Consider the following 23,428-nt stretch of genomic DNA (forward strand, 5'->3'; position numbering starts at 1 on the left):
AGGTTAAGAGGATTAAGTAAAGTTGTGGATTTTAGTGTTGTTGAAGTTGAATTTAATTAAATAATTATGGACGTTATTTAATTAAACCGTAGGGTGGAAAGTTTGTTGGAGATTTGATAATTATATGTATACGTGGAAATATATATATAATTATTATGTTAAAGGAAAAGATAATTATATTTGTTGAAATATAATTATTTAAGGAAAAGGATAGTTGTATTTTGGAGAAAGGATATTTATTAAAGGAGAAAAAGTAAAATAATTATATTTTGGGAAAATATAATTATTTGTAAAAGGATAATTAATTACTTTGGAGAAGATAAATAACAATTAATTATTGTGGAAGATAATTAATTATTTTGGAGAAAGATAAATAATAATTAATTATTGTAGAAGATAATTATTTTGGAGGAAGATAAATAATAATTAATTATTGTGGGAAATAATTAATTATTCTGTAGAAAGATAAATCTTGATTATGGAGTGGAGTTGCTATGGTTGGGTTAAGATAATTCATGTTGAAAGTTATATACATATAATTATTATGTTAAAGGAAAAGATATTTATATTTGTTAAAATATAATTATTTAAGGAAAAGGTAATTGTATTTTGGAAAAAAAAGATATTTGGTAAGGGAGAAAAAGTAAAATAATTATATTTTGGGAAAATATAATTATTTGTAAAAGGATAATTATTTTTGGAGAAGATAAATAATAATTAATTATTGTGGAAGATAATTAATTATTTTGGAAGAAAGGTAAATAATAATTAATTATTGTGGATGATAATTAATTATTCTGTAGAAAGATAAATATTGTTTATGGAGTGAAGTTGTTATGGTTGAGTTAAGATAATTCATGTTGGAAGTTATAAGTGATTTATTGGAAAAGATTTGATTGATTAAATTAATTGAGAACTTAAGTTAATTTGAGATTTTGGAGGGAAAAGTTAGTTTTGGTGGAATTGTAATTAATTGAGTATATATATATGGATATATATATTTAATTAATAATTTGGAAAAGTGTAGTTAATTATATTATGGAATATAATTATATTTATTTGGAAAAGAAAATAATTCATGAAGAGAGAGATGATTGATTTTGATTGGACGAAAAAGATATATATTTATAAGAGAGAACAATGGTTTAAATAAATATATATTTATTGTAGATTTTGGTGAGAGAAAAATAATAATAATAAAGAAGTATTATTATTATTACTAATGGTTATAAATGCCTAAGATTAAGGCATTGATTTAGGAAAGATAATGGGAATAAAGATATATGTATATTTTTTTGGTATTATATATATATATATCCTAAAAGGAAAAGGAAAAGGAAAAGGAAATAATAATTATTATTATTGTTATTATTTGGGTCTATAAATAGCATTGGAATGCTTAAGATGGAATTAAAGGAAAAAGAAAAAGGTTCTTTATCTTCTTCTCTAAAATAACCCTCTGCTGTCGCCGCCTCAGTTAAAGTTAAGATTGGTCTCTTTGGAAGCTTGAGGATTTAAAGTGATGAATTAAGAGGATTTTTCGACCTCCATTTGAGTAACCTTGGTAAGCAAATAAAATTAAATTAATATTTTATTAATTTAATTTTGGATCTATTTGAGGTTTCTTTAAAGGTTCAATTGGCTAAACTTTTTAAGATCTAAATCTTGGATTTTCCCAATCAAGGTTGAATTGGTTTCAACCCCAATTTTTAGAAAGTTAATTAATTTGGGAGGATTTTTGGATGTTAGCCAATTGCTAATTTCATTAATTAAGATACTAAGTGTTCCTTTTATGATTAGGATCAAGTTAATTGGAGAATTTTACTGTCAACTAGGGAGTACCTTTGTTTGGCTAAAATCTTCAGGTAAGAGATTCTCCTACTAGACCTTCGAACTAAATTCAAGAGACCGCATGTAATTATGATTATGCATTGATGGTAGCTAAGATGCATAATTTGATGATAATGATTATACTGAGATTATGATGATAGTTGATGATTAATGATGATGACTGATGTTATGTTAATGACCGATAGTATGTTGTTGATGACTGTTGATGATTGTTAATGCATGATATATTAATCACATGATTAAGGACGTTAAGATTAATACTCATGCCATGTTATGATGTTATGTTATGCTACATGCTATGAATAGGGTGTTCTGTTAACTTTGTCTATTAGAGTCGTACCTGCATGGGTGTCCTTCGGGATCACCACCTATTTAGGACTGTGTGGTTCGACGGGACGCCAGTCTAGCATGGATATAGATATGATTCGAGTGATTCGACGGGGTCCTCGCATCCCGATTGTCTTAGTGTTACCCCCGGGTTCACTACAGACCAGCATGTCCTAGGTGCTCCCTCGGGACACCGAAGACCAGATTTTCGTTCCTACGGGAGCGCATGTTGCACGTGTTCGGGAACGTGCCAGAGATTGGGTACCATTTTCAGGACTCTAATGGGAAGTTAACATACACCTAGCGGGACTAGTAGTAGGTCCCTTACTGAGTATATGTTTATACTCACTCTTTCTATGTTTAACATTTCAGGCGAAGGTAAAGGTAGAGGAAAGCTGGCGAGCGACAGAGAAGGATCCGTGACATGCCATATGGGGACTCAGTTTTGCTTCCGCGTTTATGTTTCAGTGTTTTTAATATTCCGTTTTTAGTGAAAATTTATTCTTCCCTCGTTTCAAAAAGTGTCTCTTGTCATCGTTTCCTTTTTAGTAACGACCTCAGCTTAGTATAAAGAGTTGGGTCGTTACAAGTTTCATGGAAATCAGTGACAGTTTAAGCTTCCAAAGTCCATCTTCAACGGAATTTTCTTCCACCCCTCCTATGATACAAGAACCTCTATCAACCATAACGCCTTGATTCTTTCGAAGTTCTCAAAACAGACGGTTTCTCTTCAAAGTTAATGATGCAACCAGAGAGATCTGTCCACACAGAACATTAAGCAGATCGTTTTCTTAGCATGACACGACATAACTTCAATGTCTTTTCTAAATCTTCTACTGAATATAATTCAATTCCTTCTCCATACTCCAAGTCCTTTGACTTCAAGATCGTTATATCAAATCAAAGACGTTTCAAATGCTGTTCTTACATTTCAGCTTTACTGCTACTGCTAATCATAGCACTTACACTTCTCCTTCAATTTTTGCCTCACAAACATAATCTTCATGAAGCATCAAACAATTACACAGTTGCAGTAAATCAAGCACTGAAGTTTTTTGATGCTCAAAAATGTAGAAATCCTTCTTAACTAAAAATGTTATGATGAACTTTTCATGGCCGACTGATAAAAGCTTTTCTCAGCTGGTAGGTACCCGAAAAGTAGTCCAGTCAAGTTTCGGGGAGATTCAGGCTTGAAAGATGGGGTTTCGAGCAATAAACCAGATGGTCTCATCGGTGGTTTCTATGATTCTGGAAACAACATGAAGTTCACTTTTCCTACAGCTTATACCATTACTCTTTTAAGCTGGAGTGTGATTGAGTATCATCCAAAGTATGCAGACATGAATGAGCTTGATCATGTAAAGGATATCATCAGATGGGGAACTGAATATTTGCTCAAAGTTTTTGTAGCCCCAAATGCAACTTCTGATCAAACCATAATATATTCTCAGGTAAGTCATATAAGCTCCCGATCAAGATACTTTTAGTGCAATTACCTCGACATTGAATCCATGTCATCTTTATTACTTAACAGTTAACACTATCTCCAATGTGTGATCCTAGGTTGGCAGTTCCAGTAATGAGAGTAAAGCTCAAACTAATGACAACTGCTGGCAAAGACCAGAAGACATGATGTACCGCAGACCTGTTTCAACATGTGATGCCCGGGCTTCAGATCTTGCTGGAGAAATCGTTGCAGCATTATCAGCTTCATCATTAGTATTCAGAGAAGATACCAACTATTCAGGAGAATTAGCAAAAGCTGCAGAGAAATTGTTTCAGCAAGTGACTAAATTAGACCCAATTGAACAAGGAACTTACAGCTCAGTTGATTCTTGTGGAGGAGAAGCAAGAAAGTTCTACAACTCATCAAGTTACACGGATGAATTGATATGGGCAGGAACTTGGCTGTTCTTTGCAACTGGAAACACTTCATATCTTTCATATGCCACTGATGCTGTCCGATTTCAGTTAGCACAGAGTGAGGAAGCAAGTATTGGCAGAGGAATTTTCAATTGGAACAATAAGTTCAGTGCAACTGCGGTAACTCCAATCAATGTCTTATTTGAATTTCAGATAAAATGTAAAAGATCTAAGACAGATTTGACATATGGCTTACCTCACTACATTTTCCATAGGTATTATTGACACGCCTTCTCTACTTTCATGATACTGGCTATCCATATGAATATGCCTTGGGAGTATCATCAAACATGACAGAAATCCTCATGTGTTCTTATCTCATTGATCAACACTTCAACAGGACACCTAGTAAACCATCCATTCAGATCCCATGCATCACAGACTTACTATCCCCACTGATTTTTATTGTCAACAACAAGAATATGTGTAAGTTTGTTTCCAGTAATTTGCTAATCTTCCAATTGTTAATGTAGGTGGATTGATCCTCCTAAGCCCTGATGATAAAGCACCACTCCAATTTGCTGCAACAGCATCATTTCTCAGTAAATTGTACAGTGATTACCTTGATCTTTTGGGAGCATCTTACATGAGTTGCATTTTTGCCAATCCTCGCTTTTCTTTGGAAAAGTTGCGGAGCTTCTCCAAATCTCAGGCAAGTGCTGTATGAAGAATCATTTCTTTGTCTTCCATTTCGAAAAACAGAAAAATGTAGAACATTATAACATTCCCCAAAAATCACCTCTAGTTGAATGATCCAGGGAGCAATAAGACAACGTTTTTAATTACCTTTTTGTTTGGTAAAGGAAAAACATAATGCTCTACATTCTAAGAAAAATAAAACTAATCATTGAACTGTATTTTGAGAATTATTATCTTTATGTTTTCAAACGAAGTTTTCACACTTGTTAATTGGAAAACAAAACCAAACAATTGTTAGAAACATTGACATAAAGATTTTCAACCGAAGTTTAACAATCCTTAAGTAAGATATTTAATAGTATTCAAAATTTTCAGCTTAACTACATACTCGGGGATAATCCATTGAAAATGAGCTACGTAGTTGGCTATGGCAACAATTTTCCCACCCACGTCCACCACAGAGCTGCCTCAATTCCTTGGGATGGTCAATTCTATTCATGTGCTGAAGGAGATAGATGGCTGTTATCAAAGGCTTCGAATCCAAATATTCTTTCCGGAGCCATGGTGGCTGGTCCAGACAAGTTTGACCATTTCTCAGATGATAGGGAAAAACCTTGGTTTACTGAACCAAGCATAGCAAGCAATGCAGGTTTAGTCGCAGCACTTGTTGCTCTAAATGATTATCCAGGTGACACCCCGGATTTTAATGGAAAAAATTTAGGCATAGATCAGATGTCAATCTTTAATAGAATCCCTAAGGCTTCCAGAGCTCCTTGATAGTCCTAAGATATATATTTTTTCTCACAAGATCAGAAATGTGAATTCAGAAATCTTCACTTTGTAATATCCCACCACCCAGAAATGTTTCTTACAAGCAAGAATCTGAAGGAAAAAAAAAAACTTTTCTTCCCGAACTCCATGCCTTTCTTAAGCAAATAACTATGCAATCCCATTATCAATTCTTTGCATTTGCATTTTTTATCACTGCTTTCTTTCTTTCTATCTCCACAAGCTAATATATAGCATTCCCAGTTTTTGATATTTGCCAATGAACCATCCAACCAAATATTAGCCTCTTCAAACTAGAGATTGTTTTTAAATGTGAAAGATGAGAGTTAAAGACTCGAGAAGGTGTATTTTACTTCCACAATTCAGTAGTACATGAGAAAAGCATTGTTTCACTTCAACAGGATTTAGTTGTTCGTTTGAAATTCAAACACTAAGACATATCTTGAATTAACAATAAACCTAAAAGCTAAGCTTATAGAAAAGGCAAATTTAATATTATATCATCCAAGGCAACACTCCCCTCACTTGTGGACATATGGAAAAACTCAACAAGTGGAAATCAATTTTGATTAAGAAAGAAATAACACTGCAGGAGCTTGAACACAAAATCTCCTCAATCACCTGCAAAGAAAACTCGTTTGAAGACTAACATAACATCATGAACAAATATAATAGCATGCGATCCAAATTTTCACATACATTCTGTAAGGAAATCGGTGATACATATTACTCAACCAATCCGCAAGTTCGATTAAAATAAACTCAAACAAATACATTGTATTGATCTTTCAAAATTCTAGTGTCCCAACCAACGCTAGAAGAAAAGACCTAACCAGTAACCACTCAGCAGCCATGTACATGGAGATCAAAGTATATGAAGTAAACACATTACCCACAACCGGAAATCAATAGATCTGAAGAAAAATTAGAGATACAGAAAATTCAATCGCAGGAAAAGACCTGTTGGGGCAATCTCAAAGCCTCAGCTCTGGTAAAGCAGGTATCGTCGATGACATCACTACGGCACCACCGGCATTTGGGGGTCTGGGAACACTGTAAAGCCGAAACTTTCTCGCCGCAATTAGAGATCTGTTGATCTCTCCTTCTCTGTAAGCTCGATAAGGTACGATAAGAACTGGGAGAGTTGAATTTGCGATCTGGGGATAAGGCATTACATGAAATGAAGAAGAAGAAGAAGAGGAAGGAGAGGAGGAAAATAGAGAACGGTGATGGAAAATGGGAGCTTCTTCTTTCCATGGAAATTTGAAGAAAAGCTGTCAAAATTTGGATCCAACAGCTACAACTTTACAGAACTCAAAGCTGGGTGGATGCTTTAGAGCATCTTCTAATTTCTCCACAAAGTTTTGAGTTTGGCTATTCAAAATTTGTTTTTCTTCCCTTTAACTATATAAAAAGTCGGTAAATTCTTCGAAATTGGATATATGGTAAAGTTTGCAATATTTTGTTAAAAAGTAAATTTATTTTTCTTTAGCACAACTAAATACAACTAAAGACAGTGATGGGTTAAATTAGAGATCAAATCTCCAATCTCATAAGATTTAGAGACCGTTAGGCCAATGACTAGCTATCTAAGAAAGAAGACAGATGGCCAAGAGAAAACGGCTCGGGCGGAAGGGGCGCATGGCTCACGTCTACGGTAGAAGAGGTGCACGGCTCACGGCTCGGTCCGACGGGAGCTCGCGGCTCGGAAACGGAAGGGCTACCGACTCGCGTGGAAGGGCTCGGCTCGGAAATAAAGGAGCGGCTCACGGCTCGGCGGAGGGCTCGGCTCACGACTCGGACGGAAGGGCTCGGCTCGCAGCGCGGACGGAAACGGCTCGGCTCATGGCTCTAAAGAAAATATCTCGGCTCACGGCTCGGACGGAAGTGGCTCGGCTCACGCCCCGGACGGAAGTGACTCGGCTCAAGGCCCGGACGGAAGTGGCTCGGCTCACGGCTCGAACAGAAGGGGCTCGGCTCACAGCTCGGTTGGAAAGGGCTCGGCTAGCGGCTTGGATGTAAAGGGCTCGGCTAGCGGCTCGGATGGAAGGGGCTCTGATCGACCGGAAGCGGCTCGGTCGCGGCTCAGTTGAAATGGGTTCGGCTCATGGCTCGGACGGAAAGGGCTCGGCTCAAGGCTCGGTTAAAAAGGGCTCGGCTGGCGGCTCGGCGGAAGTAGCTCGGCTCGCGGCTCGGGTCGAAGGGGCTCGGCTAAAGGCTCGGACGGATGGGGGCTCAGCTTGCGGCTCGAACGGATGTGGCTCAGCTCGCGGCTCGGTTGAAATGGGCTCGGCTCACAGCTCGGATGGAAAGGTCTCGGCTCGCGGCTCCGATGGATAGGGTTCCGCTCGCGGCTCGGACGGAGAGGGCTGGACTCGCGGATCGGATAGAAGAGACTCGATTCGCGGCTTGGAGACGAAGGGCGCGGCTCACGGCATGGATGGAGGGTGCGCGCGGCTTAGAAGGTGAAATAATAGCAATATATTTACATATCCAATAATATAACTAAAATAGATAAACTTTTAATTTAGATTATATACAACCAAACTAAAACATAATATTTTAACAAATATGAAAAACTATTTTCACATTTAACAAAAAAAAAAAAAAACGATTTGATATATGTTTTTATATATATTGTTATATTTGTAATTAGTTTATATTTGTTTTTCATTTCAAATAACTTATTTAAATTTTTTTATTAAATTTAACCAATATATATTCATATAAAAAATTCAAACTTTTCTTTTTTAAAATATTATTTATTCAAATAGAATCAGAGAATTTCAAAGAAGAATATCATCAAACCAAGTAAATTTCTATCATTGGCTCTCTCATCCCTCTCTCAAAATTAGGGATTTATCTAAAGAGCATAGCTTCGAAAAATTGACGACAGCAGAACTTGGAAGTTGAAGAAGCTGCCTTTTACAACAGTTCTTCCGTTAATTAATTTATGGTGGAAGAAGACTAATCCCCATAAACGCCAATTCCATACTGTATTATTGAAGCGTAGGGGTGAGAGAGACGTAAAACAACGAAAACCCATCTATTCAATCTCCTCCACTTCCTTTTGAATTCATTGGAATTTCTTCAATTTCACAATTTCATTGTGCCTTTTTGAATTCTTCAGATTTTTTTCATCTGGGTTTGATCGATCGTTCTTGATTATCGAAGCTACGTTTATCATTTTCATCGATGGAGGACAATCATCCGTGTTCTCCGACTAATTCCCATGCTATCGGAGCTTCCGATTATCCTAATTCCTGTCTGGGTTCTGTTTCTGACGATTCCGCTTCTCCTCTGGTAAGCCTATGCAAATCTTTCCGTTCAATTATGTGGTTCTTCTGTTTTTCCCCCAATTTTCTTTTTTCTTTTTAATAGATCATCTGATATTAGTTCGCTTTCTGGGCCGAGCGGTTGGCAATTCTTTTTTAATAGTTTTACATGAGCTATTTATTATGGTATAAACTGATATAAACTGGAAATTTGAAGCCTCAGAATTAAGTATATGAATTTTATGATGATGATGATGTTGCGTAGGGTTATCCTAAACTCGATTCTTTTAGAGAGATCAACGCTTCGTTGGGCCCTCAGTGTTCTCCGATTGAAAAAACTGGTAAATTTAGAGAAAGCGATTCTGAGTCTGGGGAAATGCAAAAGTCTTGGGATCAGAATAGGGGAAATTGCTTTTATTATGATTCACCTTTGTTGGAAGATACTGGAGTATGGATACCCATTTCTGTTCCACCCATGTCTGAATCTGATCACGAAGAGTGGGCCAAAGGTTTTCACTTGAATGGCGGTTGCTTTCCTGAAGGTGACTCGGGGTGGAGCCAGTGCTTTGAGGGAGAAAAAGAGTTGACAATGTGGGATGTTATGGTTGAAATGTTGCTTGCGGCTCGTGGAAAAGTAGGTTCGTTGGCTTCGACTAGTAATGTTGGGTGTAGGTTTTCATGGATATCTAGCCATATGGTGGAGCAGGCTTTGAGTGAACTGGCTCATTCTCTCACTGAAGCTAATTTTGGTAATATAAGAGAAATTCTTGAAGCAGAGCCACCCAGATGGTTGTCTGATAGTGCTGCTTCTTCTTGTATGTTATGTGGTGTGAAGTTCCATCCAATTATGTGCTCAAGGCATCACTGTCGATTTTGCGGTGGAATATTTTGTGGGGATTGCTCTAAAGGGAGGAGCTTGCTGCCTGTAAAATTTCGTGTTGCAGATCCCCAACGAGTGTGCGATGTATGTAATGTGCGGCTTGAATCTGTGCAACCATATTTGATGGATAAAGTGAGTAATGCTGCACAGCTACCAACCCATGACCTGACGGACCTCAGTACATTGAGGTCATGGTTAAACTTCCCTTGGGGACAGTCAATGGAACATGAGATTTATAAAGCAACGAACACCATCCGAGCATATAATAAGGTAAACTTTTAGATCTGAAGTATATCATTTGTCACTACTTTTTGGTTAAATGGTTTCCATCTTAATTGCTTTTAAGTTTTTGATGCACATGCTTTGAAATGAATCTTCTTAGAAGTACCGTCCGTTTCTCTGACTATGTTTAGTTGTTTATATATATATAAAAAAAATGTTATAGTATAGGAAACAATAATATGATTAAAAGCCACAGAAAGGCAAGAACCGGCAGCCTAGGAACTATGAGATGAGAAAGCCCCCACCCAAGGAACCAATTGCATTGCATGTTGCTCGCCAATCCAAAAGAACAAAAGAAAAAAAAAAAATGGGAAACTGCAAAAGAATTTGCTATAACTTTTGCTCCACCAAGCACAACTATCTTAAAAAAGAATCAAAATGTGTGGACTTATGTTCAAAAGCCCTTTTATTCCGTTCCAACAAATGCCCCAAGTTTGTTTATGGAATCAAGATCCTATATTTGATGTAGCCCGTGTTACCTCCAGCAGGATCTTTATGCTTCTAATAAGTCTTTTCGTTTAAATGACTCTATTTTAAGAGTTTGTTGTAAGTGTTTTAGGCGAAGTATATAAGCTGGTTTTCGTTTAGTAATAAAGCAATGAAGCTCTTTTGAAGTGTTATTTCTCTCCCACCTACATCTATATTTCTAAAGTTCTTCCTAATGGTGGTTATGCTTTCTTGCTGTTACTCAGGTGGGTTCTTTAAAGCCAGAGAAACTAATTCCAGATGCGATTCTAGGACAAGCGAAAGGTCTAGCAATTATTACTGCTGTCAAAGTGGGAGCAGTGGTGACTTACAATGTAGGAACCGGTCTTGTGGTTGCACGTAGAGAAGATGGCTCATGGTCTCCTCCATCTGCAATTTCATCTATTGGTATGGGCTGGGGAGCTCAGGTTTGTAATTCTTCTCAAACGACTTGCAAGCAATTCAAGTTCCACTCAGTTTTAAGTTTAAAAAGAGGGACAGATCTGTCTATTATTGCCTTAAGCCCTTCACCATTGGAAATGGTATATGACATTGTAAATGACTTATTCAATATTAACAAACTTAAATGACCTAATATAAGAGTTGACTTGGTTTAGCTTTAAGAGAACTAGCATGATGACATTTGATTTGGCACCCCTAGAAAGATCAGACTATGCATAGTTTTTAACTAATGCAATTAAGAAGTAAAGACTGCTGCTCCTCAAATCACTTTGTGATATCCTGATTTCTTCTCCAGTGAACATCTAAACCACAATCTGGCCATTGCCTCTCTTTACGCAGATTGGAGGAGAACTGACTGACTTTATAATCGTCTTGAGGACAAGTGACGCTGTCAATGCATTCAGTGGTAATATGCATCTGGCAGTTGGTGCTGGTTTGAGTGCTGCAGTTGGAGTTATTGGAAGGACTGCTGAAGCCGATGTACGAGCTGGTGACGGTGGTTTTGGCTCCTGTTATACATACAGTTGTAGTAAAGGTCTGCTGTTCATATCTGAAATTATCTGTTTCAACTTTAACATGTTTTTCAAGTCATTTTTCCTGGTGTATAATATGTTTGGAAAGCAATATTTTGGTTTCCCCTTTAGATTTCTTGTACAGCAAAGGAAAAACAGTCTACGTGAATGGTGTTCATTGAAAATAATGTTTTCGTTTTTTGTATCACTTGCAGGTGCATTTGTTGGTTGTTCACTTAAAGGAAGCATTGTTACGACTAGGACGCAAGAAAATGCTCGATTCTATGGCAATCAGTCAATAACCGCCTCTGACATTCTCCTTGGTTCACTCCCAAGACCACCTGCTGCTGCCATTCTTTATCGTGCTCTCACTGATCTTTATCAGAAGATCAATAAATGATCAATCAAGCTCAGGGTAAACTAATCTGCTCGATCCACCTGATGAGAAAAATTCTACAGGTTCTTTCAGGTGAAGCATTTGCCTTATTAGGTACACAAAATGTATAGCTCCTCTTCACCATCATTATTTGTTTCTGTACATAAACCGTCACCTTTTGTCTTTTATGCACAGCATGTACAGATTAAACCAAAGTAAAACAGATTTGAAATGTGATCTGATTCTTGGAAGTCGTGTATTGTATAAACATTGGTATTATGGAGCGGTTACCACCACTATCTTAAAGTATTGCACAAATGTAATGGAACTTCTTTCTTGTTTTGACTGTTTTTCTTTAATTGCTTCATAATTGGGGGCGGGGAAGAATTAGAACAGTTGGTGAGAACATTGACATCCAATTGAATTGAATATAACCAAGGCAAGGGGATTCATTAGTGGAATCTAATTTTCATTTTGGAAGGAAGAAGAACAACAAATCGATTATCAAGGAAAGAATTAAACCATCAACCGACGGGCAATCTTTGTCAAACCAAAGCACATGGACATTCAGTTGAATATTTTCCCTTGGAGAAAGAACCAAATTTAAGAACTCGCAACTCCGGTTCACTGCGTTTATAATTGAGTTTACCTTGTACTTGAATTCCCAAGTGTAAGTTCAAGATCATCAGAGATGCATTCCTCGTGAATTCTCTCTCCTTCCCAAGGCTTCACCAACCCAATTGAACAACTCCCGAAGGCAAAGTCTGTTGCAGTTCCATCTGTCATAGGAACGTCCGAAGTATGATCAATGCCTGCAGCAACTGTGGGCGAGCATGTTCCGCTCTGTGTAGGAGTCCAATTACGAGACACTCCAGCAGACATTGCCTCCTTGAATCCAAAAGGATTTCTTGCTACAAGGCTGAAGGTTGGAGATGATGGTCCACTTTGAGGAATCCGTATACTATCAAGCCATGCTGGATCAGCCAACACCTGACGCCCAGGGCTTTGTGGGGTCGATGTTGGCAAACATGAGAAGCGCTGTGCAGCCCAAGCAGGAGCAACTGCTGGATGATTGTCCCAATCATTTGGTTTTCTGGGTGTTCGAGCAGTTGGGGAACTTGATGGAGGGGTGACGGGTGCACTTATGGAGCCACAATTAATAAAAAGATGATGAGGCAGCCTGGAGGAAGCTGATGATGAACCCGAAGAGAGGTTCTTCAGCCATGGGATGAGGGAATTGGGATCAGTACCATTGTCATTGCTATTCATGGCGTAACGGGAAGATTTGGGGCTTGGGAAGGAAGAAGACGCAGGACTTGGGTTATAAGATGCACGTGGGCTCGGCTGATAAGATGAACATGGACTTCCAGAAGCTGACCCACCCATGATATTGCGTTCCACAGGCTTGCAACCCTGCAGAAATATAGATTGATTATCAGTGCTGCTTGAATCGACAAAAACTGCAAAAAAGGGAGGAATCCTAAGTTTTTCTTGTCATAAAGGTTTGAGTATAACAGTCCGGACAACAAAATTTCAGCGATTAGAAGATTGATCAATTACTAATAAATTTAATTCAAATCATAAAAAATCCACCTATGCTGGAGAAGTATCATTGACAGACATGATGAGCAAATACATGTAACGCCAAAAGAAAACAAAATACCCCACTACATGTTGTCCCCCGGCGAGTTCCTGTAGCCTCATGTTATAATGCTAAAAAGGGAAAGTTGTTTGCCAAAAAGGACCGAAAAGATTTGATTTTTCAAAATTTAAAAATGCAGATAGTCAAAGAAGAATCGTGAATGCTTAGTCTGAAATTATTCATTGTGCTGACTGGGATACAGATTTTCACACCTTGCTGGCCCAGCTCCACTATCAAGCTGTGCTCTCGATGAACTGGAAAAAGAAAGTAAAAGAAAGTATCTCAATGAAGCCCGGGAATCTCGGTATGAGTGACCATAAGTTGATTTTGTAAAAAGATGAAAGCAAGCAAGCCAAAAGGAAAAGGGACCATAATTGCTCCATGATACTGCTATGAAATTGCAAACACTGAAATCCATCCACTGTACACCAGCATGCTGAACTAAAGGAAATAAAAAGAATAGTGAGTGGGTTGGTGAGTGCAGAGAGGAAACGGACACTGAAGCTTTTCTTCCCCCTTTTGACATCATTTGCTAAGCAGAGCAATCCAGGTTAATCATTTGATCCCATTAACAGAGTTGGGCAACACGCAACGTCTAAAAAGTTTGTTGTGTTTCTACAGAAGCTTTGAAATGGGGTTTGGCTAATTAAAAAAGCAGAACTCAAATGAAGTTCAAAAAGAACAAACCAATTCCTAAAAAGTAGCTGAACTTTCAGAAACAAGTGGAGGATTAATTTTGATGGTTAGGGAGAAACATTTCCTTGTATTGGAAACATCTCAGTGTTGGCGTCTGAAAAGCTCAGAGAAAATCCTCGTCGTCTTCCACCAAGGACTTATTAACCAGAACGAATCTCATAGTGGGCTCCAATAAAAAAGTGAATCAGTCAACAAAATTAAGATTGAAAGCTGACCATCAGACTCCCAAAAACAGGTCCGTGATTCCAAAATTCCCCAAATCAAAACCAACTTACCATCCCCAACCCCACTTCCAGAATACAGACAACATCTCAATTGGTACAAAATTATGTAAATTTAGGTCTAAAATAGACAATGCCATAAAATTATAAAGCGATACAACAATACAACAACATCCTAACCTAAAACCGACAGATCATATTATTATTAACATAATTTTCAGAAGTTCCAATCCATACAAAAACCAATTACAGAAACAAAAACCAATAAATCCAACACAACCAATTTCAAGTAGCAATTGAAAAAGGGGAGAGTTAGAGTTAGAGTTAGAGTTAGATAGATACCTTCCGATAGGTAGTGCCGTCTTCTTCGACAGTCCATCCAGCTTCATCACAGAGGGCTTTAAGGACTTCATTATTGTCGCAGTGCTTAGGAAGCTTGTAGTTTCCGTACATTCGCAAGCCAAGAAAGATCTTAGCGGCGATGGCACGACGACGCCTCTCACGACGCTTGTTGTTTTCCCTTTCCTTCCAAGTAGGCATTCTGGTACCGGAAGTCATAGTTGAGGAGATTTGAGTGGGAGATTTGGTAGTGGTAGAAGAGTGTATGAAGATCGGTGGATAAGCTGAAGAAGAGCGTAAAATGGTGCATAGTTGAACAAAGTTTCTTTGTCGAGAAAATTTTGTGAGAAAAATTGTTGTTATATAATAACAAATAAACGAAAAAGAAAGAAAGAAAGAAAGGAAGTTGGAAATTACGAATGTGCCACTTTGGTTCTTTTGTGTCCCATCCCAATAATCACGGAGTAGACACGTGTTTCTTTTCATTTTTATTAACCTTATTATTATTTTTGTTCTTCTTTTCATTTTTTAACGTTACATTTATCATTTCTATTTAACTATCCTAACATTATTTCTTCCACCCTACATCTACATGTATTTGATGTCGTGTTTTAAGAAGTCTTTTTGATCTCGAGTGCACGTCTAGACTCACGATGCAGGCAGGTTAAGGGCGAGACTCGGCCTATGCCTTTTGTGAAGCCCCAAGGCTCGAAGTCCTAGTCCTCGGAGATTTTTTATTATTTAAAAAAAAAAATAGTAATATAATCAAGGATTTTCCTTCTTTATTAACTAAAAATAACCAAGTTATTAAGTTTAAGTACAATTCTCTTAGTGTTTGAGTTTTTTCTTTCTATATTTCCACTACAACTATACTTTCTCTTATGTAGTATAACTGCACCTTGCAAGATAAAAGTTTGCATTTTTTACGTCTAGGCTCTAGAGAGTCGTTGCGGCTTAATGCATTTTGAATGTTTAAAAACGTTGCGTAAATGATTACTATAAAAGATAGAAAGTTTGTAAAGAATAATACTTCGGTGCATCTCACTCTAATCATTCAGATACAAAAAGATTTAAAATAATTTTAGAAGTAAAGTGAATTTGTCGTGTGATAAACTATAGTTGAACTTTTTGATGAAATGCACGAAAAATAGAATTTATACTTTTGCCAAAACAACATTTACTTGGATAGAGAGATATGTGTGACTTTCTTTAGTAATGTTTTTAGTTAGAGTGTTATTGGTTAATATTTTGAGACAAATATGCTTTTATTGAGATGGGATCATGTTTGTTGATTTTAAAATACTTATTTGTCAAATTTGGACATAGTTTGAGCATAGCTTTGATAGATAATTATTATTTTATCCAAAATCCTATTAAAAATGTATGAATGATTGTAATGCTTACTTTAAACTATCAAATTTAACTTTTCCAAAAAAGAGAGAAAAATTAGAAGATTAACCAAATGCATATAAAATTATTGTTTTCCATTGGTTATTTTTAATCTACCGTGAATGCATTACTCTAAGGGTAGGAATTGATCTAAAAATGAAAGTAGATCTTCAAGTCAAGACATGAAATTAGTATTTATACGTGTTCAATATAAAGTTTTGAAAAACAAACATGGTTTTTAATTTTATATTCTCTGTTTCATTTTCCGTTACCAGTTTAAAAATGTTAAATTTAAAATATACACCTGAGTTTACCTACTAATATACTTTTATGGGAGGGATCTGATGTAGCATCTTATCTTTCATTCGTCGTTGTGGCGAGACCAATACCAGAAGCTGTCGATCTCCGTCTTGCTTTCATTCATCGGTTGGGACCTACTAACAAGAAAAGCAAGCTTCTCTCAACTCCTAGGGAGCTTAGGCTTTCGTAGTTATTTTTGTCTTGTCTTCTTTCTCTTCTTCTTTCTTTAGGAATGAATTTGAGATTCCAATTTGGGAAAAGTGGTTCAAACAAAAAATGAACTATAAATTTTTTTAAAAAAATAATATAAAAATGTCACGTGACAATATTTTATTGAAATATACGTGGGATGCACTTTAGGAATATCTATATTTTTTTTTCGAAAAAAACGAATATAAATTTTAAAATGAGAAGAAAAAAGAATGAAATCATTTCAAACGAAGTCTAATGAAATTTTAAAGGTAAATACATAATTAATTGAAGTCTTTAATCAAGGAATTCTACGTTTATTTCAATTTGACGTCGGACTAAAAAAACACGTGTAATTTAACATATATTTTAAAATTTTTGAAAAATAGTAAAATAATCCAACTTATTTATAAATATAACAAAATTTTACTTTCTATCAATTATAAATCACAATATACCTATAAAGTAAAATTTTACTATATTTGTAAATATTTGCTAATAGTTTTCTCCGTTTAAAATAATTTTTCTTTCAATAAATTATAAAACATATAACTTCTAGTGTGAGCTTTAGAAAAATACTTTATAGTTAATTTAAAATTGTCCAACTAAAAAAAAAAGGTAAAAACCCAAGATTTAGTGTTAGAATTTATATTGAATTATGTATAAAATATTAACAAAAAGATAAATTAAATAAACCAATAATTAAAGTTTAAGAATTAAAAATATGATTATAAATAATAATAATAATAATAATAATATCATCACCATTCATCATCACATCATAAAAGCACAAAACAGTGAAGTGAGTGATTGCTAATTCTAATTATTTTTGAAAATGAAAGTAATTAATATTATCTTCCAAAAGACACCATACCCTACGGGAGGGCGTTTTGAATTAACCTCAAATGCCCTCCGCCTTCCCACTTCACTTCACGTGAGAATCACGCCCCCAACCAACGTCTTTTTCGTGACGGATCACAAACCAACCCCAATCATCATTCTCCAGCCACGTGTCCCGGTCTCCACTGGTCCCCACTCAATTTACACGTGGCCTCATTCCGGACATTGATCTATTTGTCCCTTTGGAGAAACTGATCAATGACACCCCCCTTCTTTACATCACCGTCTAATTACAAATCTCCAAGGCGTGCTAAAGTCCCTACATGTTCTCTTTTTCATGGAGAAGATATGGTTTTCCTCCATTTGGAAACTCATTTCATTCTCAACGATTTATATTTATATTTTTTCTTTAAATTCTTTTTTTAAGAGATGTGTTTGTGTTTTTAGATATTTGATGTTCGTACGTTGTTTTTGTCTTTGTTTTAAATAAAATGATGTGAAAGACATTGTTTTGTAATGATCAATAATGTATAGACATATATGTTGGGAAGATGACCAATTGATTATTGAGGTTAGAAATAATACTACGTGGGGTAAAAGGATCCAAGAGATAATTATAGTAAAATAAAAGCATACCTTTAATTAAATTTTTTTTGGTCAAAACGATATGTTTGGATCACTTTTATGAATACATATTGGTGGAGGAATCTAAGGAGTATGAGTTATTTGTAGATGAAGAATTATGAGTTTGGGAGTGCAGATTGTTAAGGGTAAACCCATAATAATGAGGGTCACGTGAAGACCAAAAGAGTGAAAAATGAGTAATTAATGGGTGAAGGGAGAAAGGTACTTGAAAAAGGAAAAGATATGTTGGGTCAAATAGTCCAACTTGGCCTTGAAGGCGAATGTCTTTCCTCCCATAAAGGCCCACTTCTCAATGGGTCATGATCTTCGCTCCCATCACCGATTTGAATCAACATTTTCTCAATTATTTTCATCAAATAACTGCAATCGCTATCATTTTCGGTATCATTTATACCATAGCTAACGAAAAATGTTATAATAAACTTTTGACATAACTCATGTTATTAAAAGTCTGAATTTTTCTTTTACGATTTTTTTAAACTATAATATAAAGATATAATTTATATACGTCATAGAAACATTCGATAGCTTATATTTAAATATGAACTCAGTTAGGTCCGTCTCTTTATAAATAAAAAGACATAAGCAATGTCATACATAAGAGATTCTTCAAACTTCTAGTTTGCTCTGACCCTTTGTTGTTTATTGACTTAAGCATCAGAGATTTTGTGGCAAGTTTTACACTGATATTCTTTTTCTTCTTTGTTTTGTTGGTTGACTTTCTTTTTTGACATTACAAATTTTTTAGAACACACAAATATGTCAAGTAAGTTTTTCTATCCAAAAATTACCATCACTATCTAGGTTTAGACAAAATCTTAAGTTACTTTTAACGTAGTTAATGATACATAGAAATGTGATCATAATTTAATTGATTAAAGGTATTTATCTTTGACAAAAAGGATTAGCGATTCAAAATAATCACTTTCACTTGTATCATGCATTGAACTCCAATAACATATTGTTAATGGTGCATATATAATTTTAATAACAATTTTTTTTAGGTTTATAGCTTAATGACTATTTGGTTTGAGGTTTAGGAACATATTTAGCTTTTTTCTCTCCAAATGGCTCAAATGATTATTTTTGTTTGATTTGAACAAAATATTAAAAAAGTAGTTGTCTTACATTTGAAAGAATTGAAAAAGTGATGAGCTACAAACAATGCATATTTCTTGCCTAGTTAGGTGAGTTGTACAATATGCATGGTTTGAGAAACTTATTGTGTTAATTGAGTTCAACCATAGATTTTTACATAACTTTAATAAATTTACATTTTGTATGATCCAAATTTTTTTCTCTAGTTTGGACACTAACAACAAATTTTGTCTTTTTGATGTAAAGAATTTTTTGTTTTTTTAAACGTCGAGAATTTCTTAATTTAAATCTTTAAAATCAATATTAATTCAAAATTACATTTATTGTTGCTCTTCAAACGACAACGAATGTTTTTATTTAACATCATGTATGGACATTATAAAAAAAATGATACAAACAAACATAAGTAATGGTTAGAAAACAAAAAAAAAAAAAAAAAAAAAAAGAAACTCTTTTCTAACGAGCTATAAAAACTGGATAATAAAGTTTTAGGATGAAAGGTAAGGGATTGAGGTGAGAGTTCTAATCTTTGGAACTTAAAATTTGTAAGAACCAAAATAGAGTTTGATTGGGATGGTTTGTGTGCGTTGAATACTTCACACGTGCGCCGCAGAGGTGTAGACAACATTAAATTATGATAAAATGAGGAATGGAGTCCGAGAAGGCGAATGGCCATGGCGGGGCGGGAGGGATTGGGTTTGTTTAATGTTTCCACTTTCGTACTTTTCAAGTCAAAACGTAACAATCATTTGAACTGACCCTTTTTAATCATTTTTACCTTTCTCATCACCGCCTTAATACTCTTTTCACCTTTTAAGTGAAACTCTCGCCTTTTTACCTATTTCTAACCAAAAATAGTTTAATTGCCAATTAATTTTAGTTGCTAATTGGATTAATTCAATAATCCAATTCTTTCTTTTTATTTTTCTTATTTGTTAGTTATGTTATCGTTACTGTTAGTTTGATCTTAACCATATCGATAAATTTAATTTGGAAGTATTTTTCTCAACTTTATACTTTAAATATAATATATGTTATCTATTTAAGCTATTTTAGTGTTAAATGCATATCTCCTAGCATCTTTTAAACCCAAGTTTAAATTTCATGTACACACTAATTTTCTTCAAATACGATTAAAAACTAATCTTTAGGTTGTGTGGTAGTTTGTTCGAGGAGCTCATCCGCTATGAACTCATAATGAAAAGCAAAGTTGGAAGAAAGGAAGGAAGGAGCAACTTTATCATCAATTGACCTTAAAGATAGAGTAGCTAGGGTAGGAATTTGCTAGAACTCTATCTAATTATTCAACAAGACCCATGCTCTTTTTGCTCCAAGTGAACGAAGGACCTTGGAATCCTAGGTTCATGGGGCCACAAGCATTCATCGTACTATTGAACAAGTTACATCTCTTTAGTAGCCAAACCACCAAACTTCTTAAAAGGACTCCCATTTGTAAGCCATATCTAAACTTACATGTAGTAGTAGGGCAACCTTTGGGGATTCATATTAGAAAGTTATAAGTTGATGACAGTTGAATATACCAAATCAATATTTAGATGTTTTTGGTATCAAGTCTGACCCACATTGTTTTTTAAAATTAATTTTAAAATTTCTTTTTGTTTATCTTATTTTTATAAAGTTTTGAACTCCAATAAATCTTTTAAGTCTTTTAATTTCTTTCTTTAATAGTGATGTACCAAAATAGATTTATAAATTTTTAATGATTGTGAGTATCTTGGTGTATATATATCAATATTAAAGATATATATATATATATATATATATATAGGAAAATTGCATAAGATGACAAAAATTTTTTTTAGAAAAAAACAGTTCATATCACATTTTTTTTTTTGCATATTACGAATATGACAGATATGATGGCTATCAGACGGTTATCAGAGGGACATTAGAAAATTATCCACTTTTAAATTTGCTACTTTTGTCATTTAGAAAATATAGTGACATGAACTTTATTTTCATAAAACTTTTTTGCTATTTTTGCAAAAGCCCCATATATATATATTAAAAAGATGAAACATTCGGTATATGTAGATGAGATCTCCATAAATATAGAATAGAAAAATAAATAAATAATAAATACAACCTCATTGAAATCTAAAATTTAATTGGACGAAATTATAGATGCTTAATAATCAAATTAGGTCGAAAGGTTCTAAATGAACATATTCCAACCGATATTTAATATGTGCTAACTATGGAGAGGTGATGTTTTAAATTCTTTCTTAAATAAAATAGAATATATGTTTATAGAATATATAAGTTCATTTTCAAATACAATAAAATTGATGGAAAGTATTTATATATATAATGAAATATCGTTTTCTATCCCTAATAGACAATAAAATTTTATTATAGTTGTAGATATTTTCAAGAGTTTTATTATTCATTAAATTTCGCTAATAACTTCGTAATATATAAATCCAATCTAATCATGGTTTACTGTTCAAAATAAATTTTTATTTTTTAATTTTTTAATTAATCACATCATATTTTCATTTTCATTAACGCATCACATTGTGAATAAACTCAATTCTCACTAACACATTGTTGGTATTAACAATTTATAATATTTATTTATTTATTCACTATTATCATTAGAGGAATATAATTTTCCGATCACACTAGAACAATAGTGCAAAGATTTCAATAAAAAGGAGAGCATCAACGAGAATAAAAGAGGATGAGCCTAGTTAATCAACAATAGGAACAACAATATGAGTAGATAAGGAGAACACAAAACCCAGTTTCGATGATACTATATCTACGTTTGGGGGCATTTGACCTATTATGAGAGATTTTACTATTTTGAGAAATAAATCATAAGTACAATCTTATGATGTCAAGTATAGAATTTCTACGTTCAAATTTTCACACTATACTCTTAAAAATACAATTTTACTGAATTAAAACCTATCACTATCATGATACAAGTATCATCAGAATAAAATCTCCCTTTTAATCATTTATCTCTTCAATCAACTAATCAAGAATTTATTATATATATATATAACCTTGAGGATCTTTGCTTAACCCGAAGATAACCGCAATATTAGAATTTTTCTATATTATTTTATAATATTTCCAACGATAATAGGAATATAATATATCTCACAATAGAGATTTAAACAAAAGAAATATTTAATAATATCTTCAAAAGTATTTTCTTCAAATATTCTTTTGAATAAATATCTTTATAAACTTGAGATGGGTGGACAGCAAATATTGAAGGAATATATATATAAGATGACATATAGTTGGAAACAGTATATAGTTAATTAGCAACCAAATACGTGATACTTGAGAAATCCTCCCACACTGGTTCTTCAGAAACCATTTGAACTAAAATATTGCAACCCAACCACCAAATATCAAGAGCACTGTTGAACTCTCTAGAAGTAATAGATTCAGGTGACATATAATATGGTGTTCCTTTTAAATAATTTTGAAAAACTATCATCCAAGTGCTCGTGATCCACTTCATGCTTCTCACCACATCTCCTCGAAATCCCAAAGTCTGCAATCTTCAACTTCATCTTCCCATTATTTTGAGGGAATGCAAGAATGTTAGCCGGCTTCAAATCGGCATGCACAAACCCTTTGCGATGAATACAAGAGAGCCCTTTTAATATCATTTTGAGATACTCCTTCACTTCATTCTCCGACAACTTCTTTCGTTGCTCAATCAAATCAGTTAAAGTTCCTCCGGCAGCGTATTCCAACTTGAGATTGTAAAGAAGGTAATCTCTCCATTTAAAGTCACCTCACTCCCTAAACATTGAACAATTTCTGGACATCCAATAAAATGTTTCAAAATTTTCTTTTCCCACGACAATGAAGAATTGTTTCGAAGGCGAGCTACTTTAACAGCAAAATAATGGAGAGGATCCATTGTTGATTTTGCTAAGAACACACTGGCACATGAACCTTTGCCTAAAACCTTCACTGGTTCCCAATTTACCATTGTGAGTGACGCGATTTGAAGAAAGGAATGAAAATTTAATTTAGATGGGTTGTTCACAAACATTAGAGAGAAAAGGGTAAGCTTTTTATAAAGGACAGAGAAATCTCTTTCAGTTTACTATTTGGAAAACTTTCACAGCCTTTTAAAAAACACTTAAAGTTAGCTATTTTTTTTTAAATATTTCATGTATGTCATTCCATCTTTCTTATCTTTCTCGCGATTTCTTTCGTCTTCATCCTCCGATTTCTTTTATCGTCATGCTTTGATATCTTTGCATCGTCTTTTTCTTTTTTTTTTTGCTGC

General features: G+C 34.6%; 2 protein-coding genes and 1 long non-coding RNA gene across 5 annotated transcripts; 1 reads left to right on the plus strand and 2 right to left on the minus strand.

The window, feature by feature from the left end:
• Nucleotides 1-1,382: 1,382 nt before the first annotated feature.
• Nucleotides 1,383-6,903, minus strand: LOC127144493 (uncharacterized). The gene is made up of 3 exons (XR_007816216.1): nt 4,298-6,903; nt 4,000-4,135; nt 1,383-3,859 (listed from the first exon to the last, which is right to left on the minus strand). It is a non-coding gene; the product is annotated as an uncharacterized LOC127144493 (long non-coding RNA).
• A 1,416-nt stretch (nt 6,904-8,319) lies between these two features.
• On the plus strand, nt 8,320-12,126 carry LOC103487151 (uncharacterized). Of its 3 annotated transcripts, none has more exons than XM_008445390.3 (6): nt 8,320-8,555; nt 8,660-8,832; nt 9,070-9,954; nt 10,659-10,859; nt 11,233-11,428; nt 11,621-12,126. In XM_008445390.3, the coding sequence occupies exons 2-6, from the start codon at nt 8,725-8,727 to the stop codon at nt 11,803-11,805; spliced, it is 1,575 nt and encodes a 524-aa protein (XP_008443612.1). In that variant the 5' UTR covers nt 8,320-8,555; nt 8,660-8,724; the 3' UTR covers nt 11,806-12,126. The 3 variants fall into 3 exon arrangements, with proteins under 3 accessions (XP_008443612.1, XP_008443606.1, XP_008443619.1); XM_008445384.3 differs by having other exon boundaries at nt 8,320-8,544; XM_008445397.3 differs by having other exon boundaries at nt 8,321-8,832; nt 9,096-9,954.
• Nucleotides 12,127-12,233: 107 nt separating this feature from the next.
• LOC103487140 (BES1/BZR1 homolog protein 4) lies at nt 12,234-15,023 on the minus strand. The gene is made up of 2 exons (XM_008445365.3): nt 14,683-15,023; nt 12,234-13,194 (listed from the first exon to the last, which is right to left on the minus strand). Exons 1-2 carry the CDS (start codon nt 14,896-14,898, stop codon nt 12,427-12,429), a joined length of 984 nt encoding a protein of 327 aa, XP_008443587.1. The 5' UTR covers nt 14,899-15,023; the 3' UTR covers nt 12,234-12,426.
• Between the last annotated feature and the right edge of the window lie 8,405 nt (nt 15,024-23,428).

This window comes from Cucumis melo, chromosome 12, assembly GCF_025177605.1.
Source record: "Cucumis melo cultivar AY chromosome 12, USDA_Cmelo_AY_1.0, whole genome shotgun sequence".
Taxonomy (NCBI): Eukaryota; Viridiplantae; Streptophyta; class Magnoliopsida; order Cucurbitales; family Cucurbitaceae; genus Cucumis; species Cucumis melo.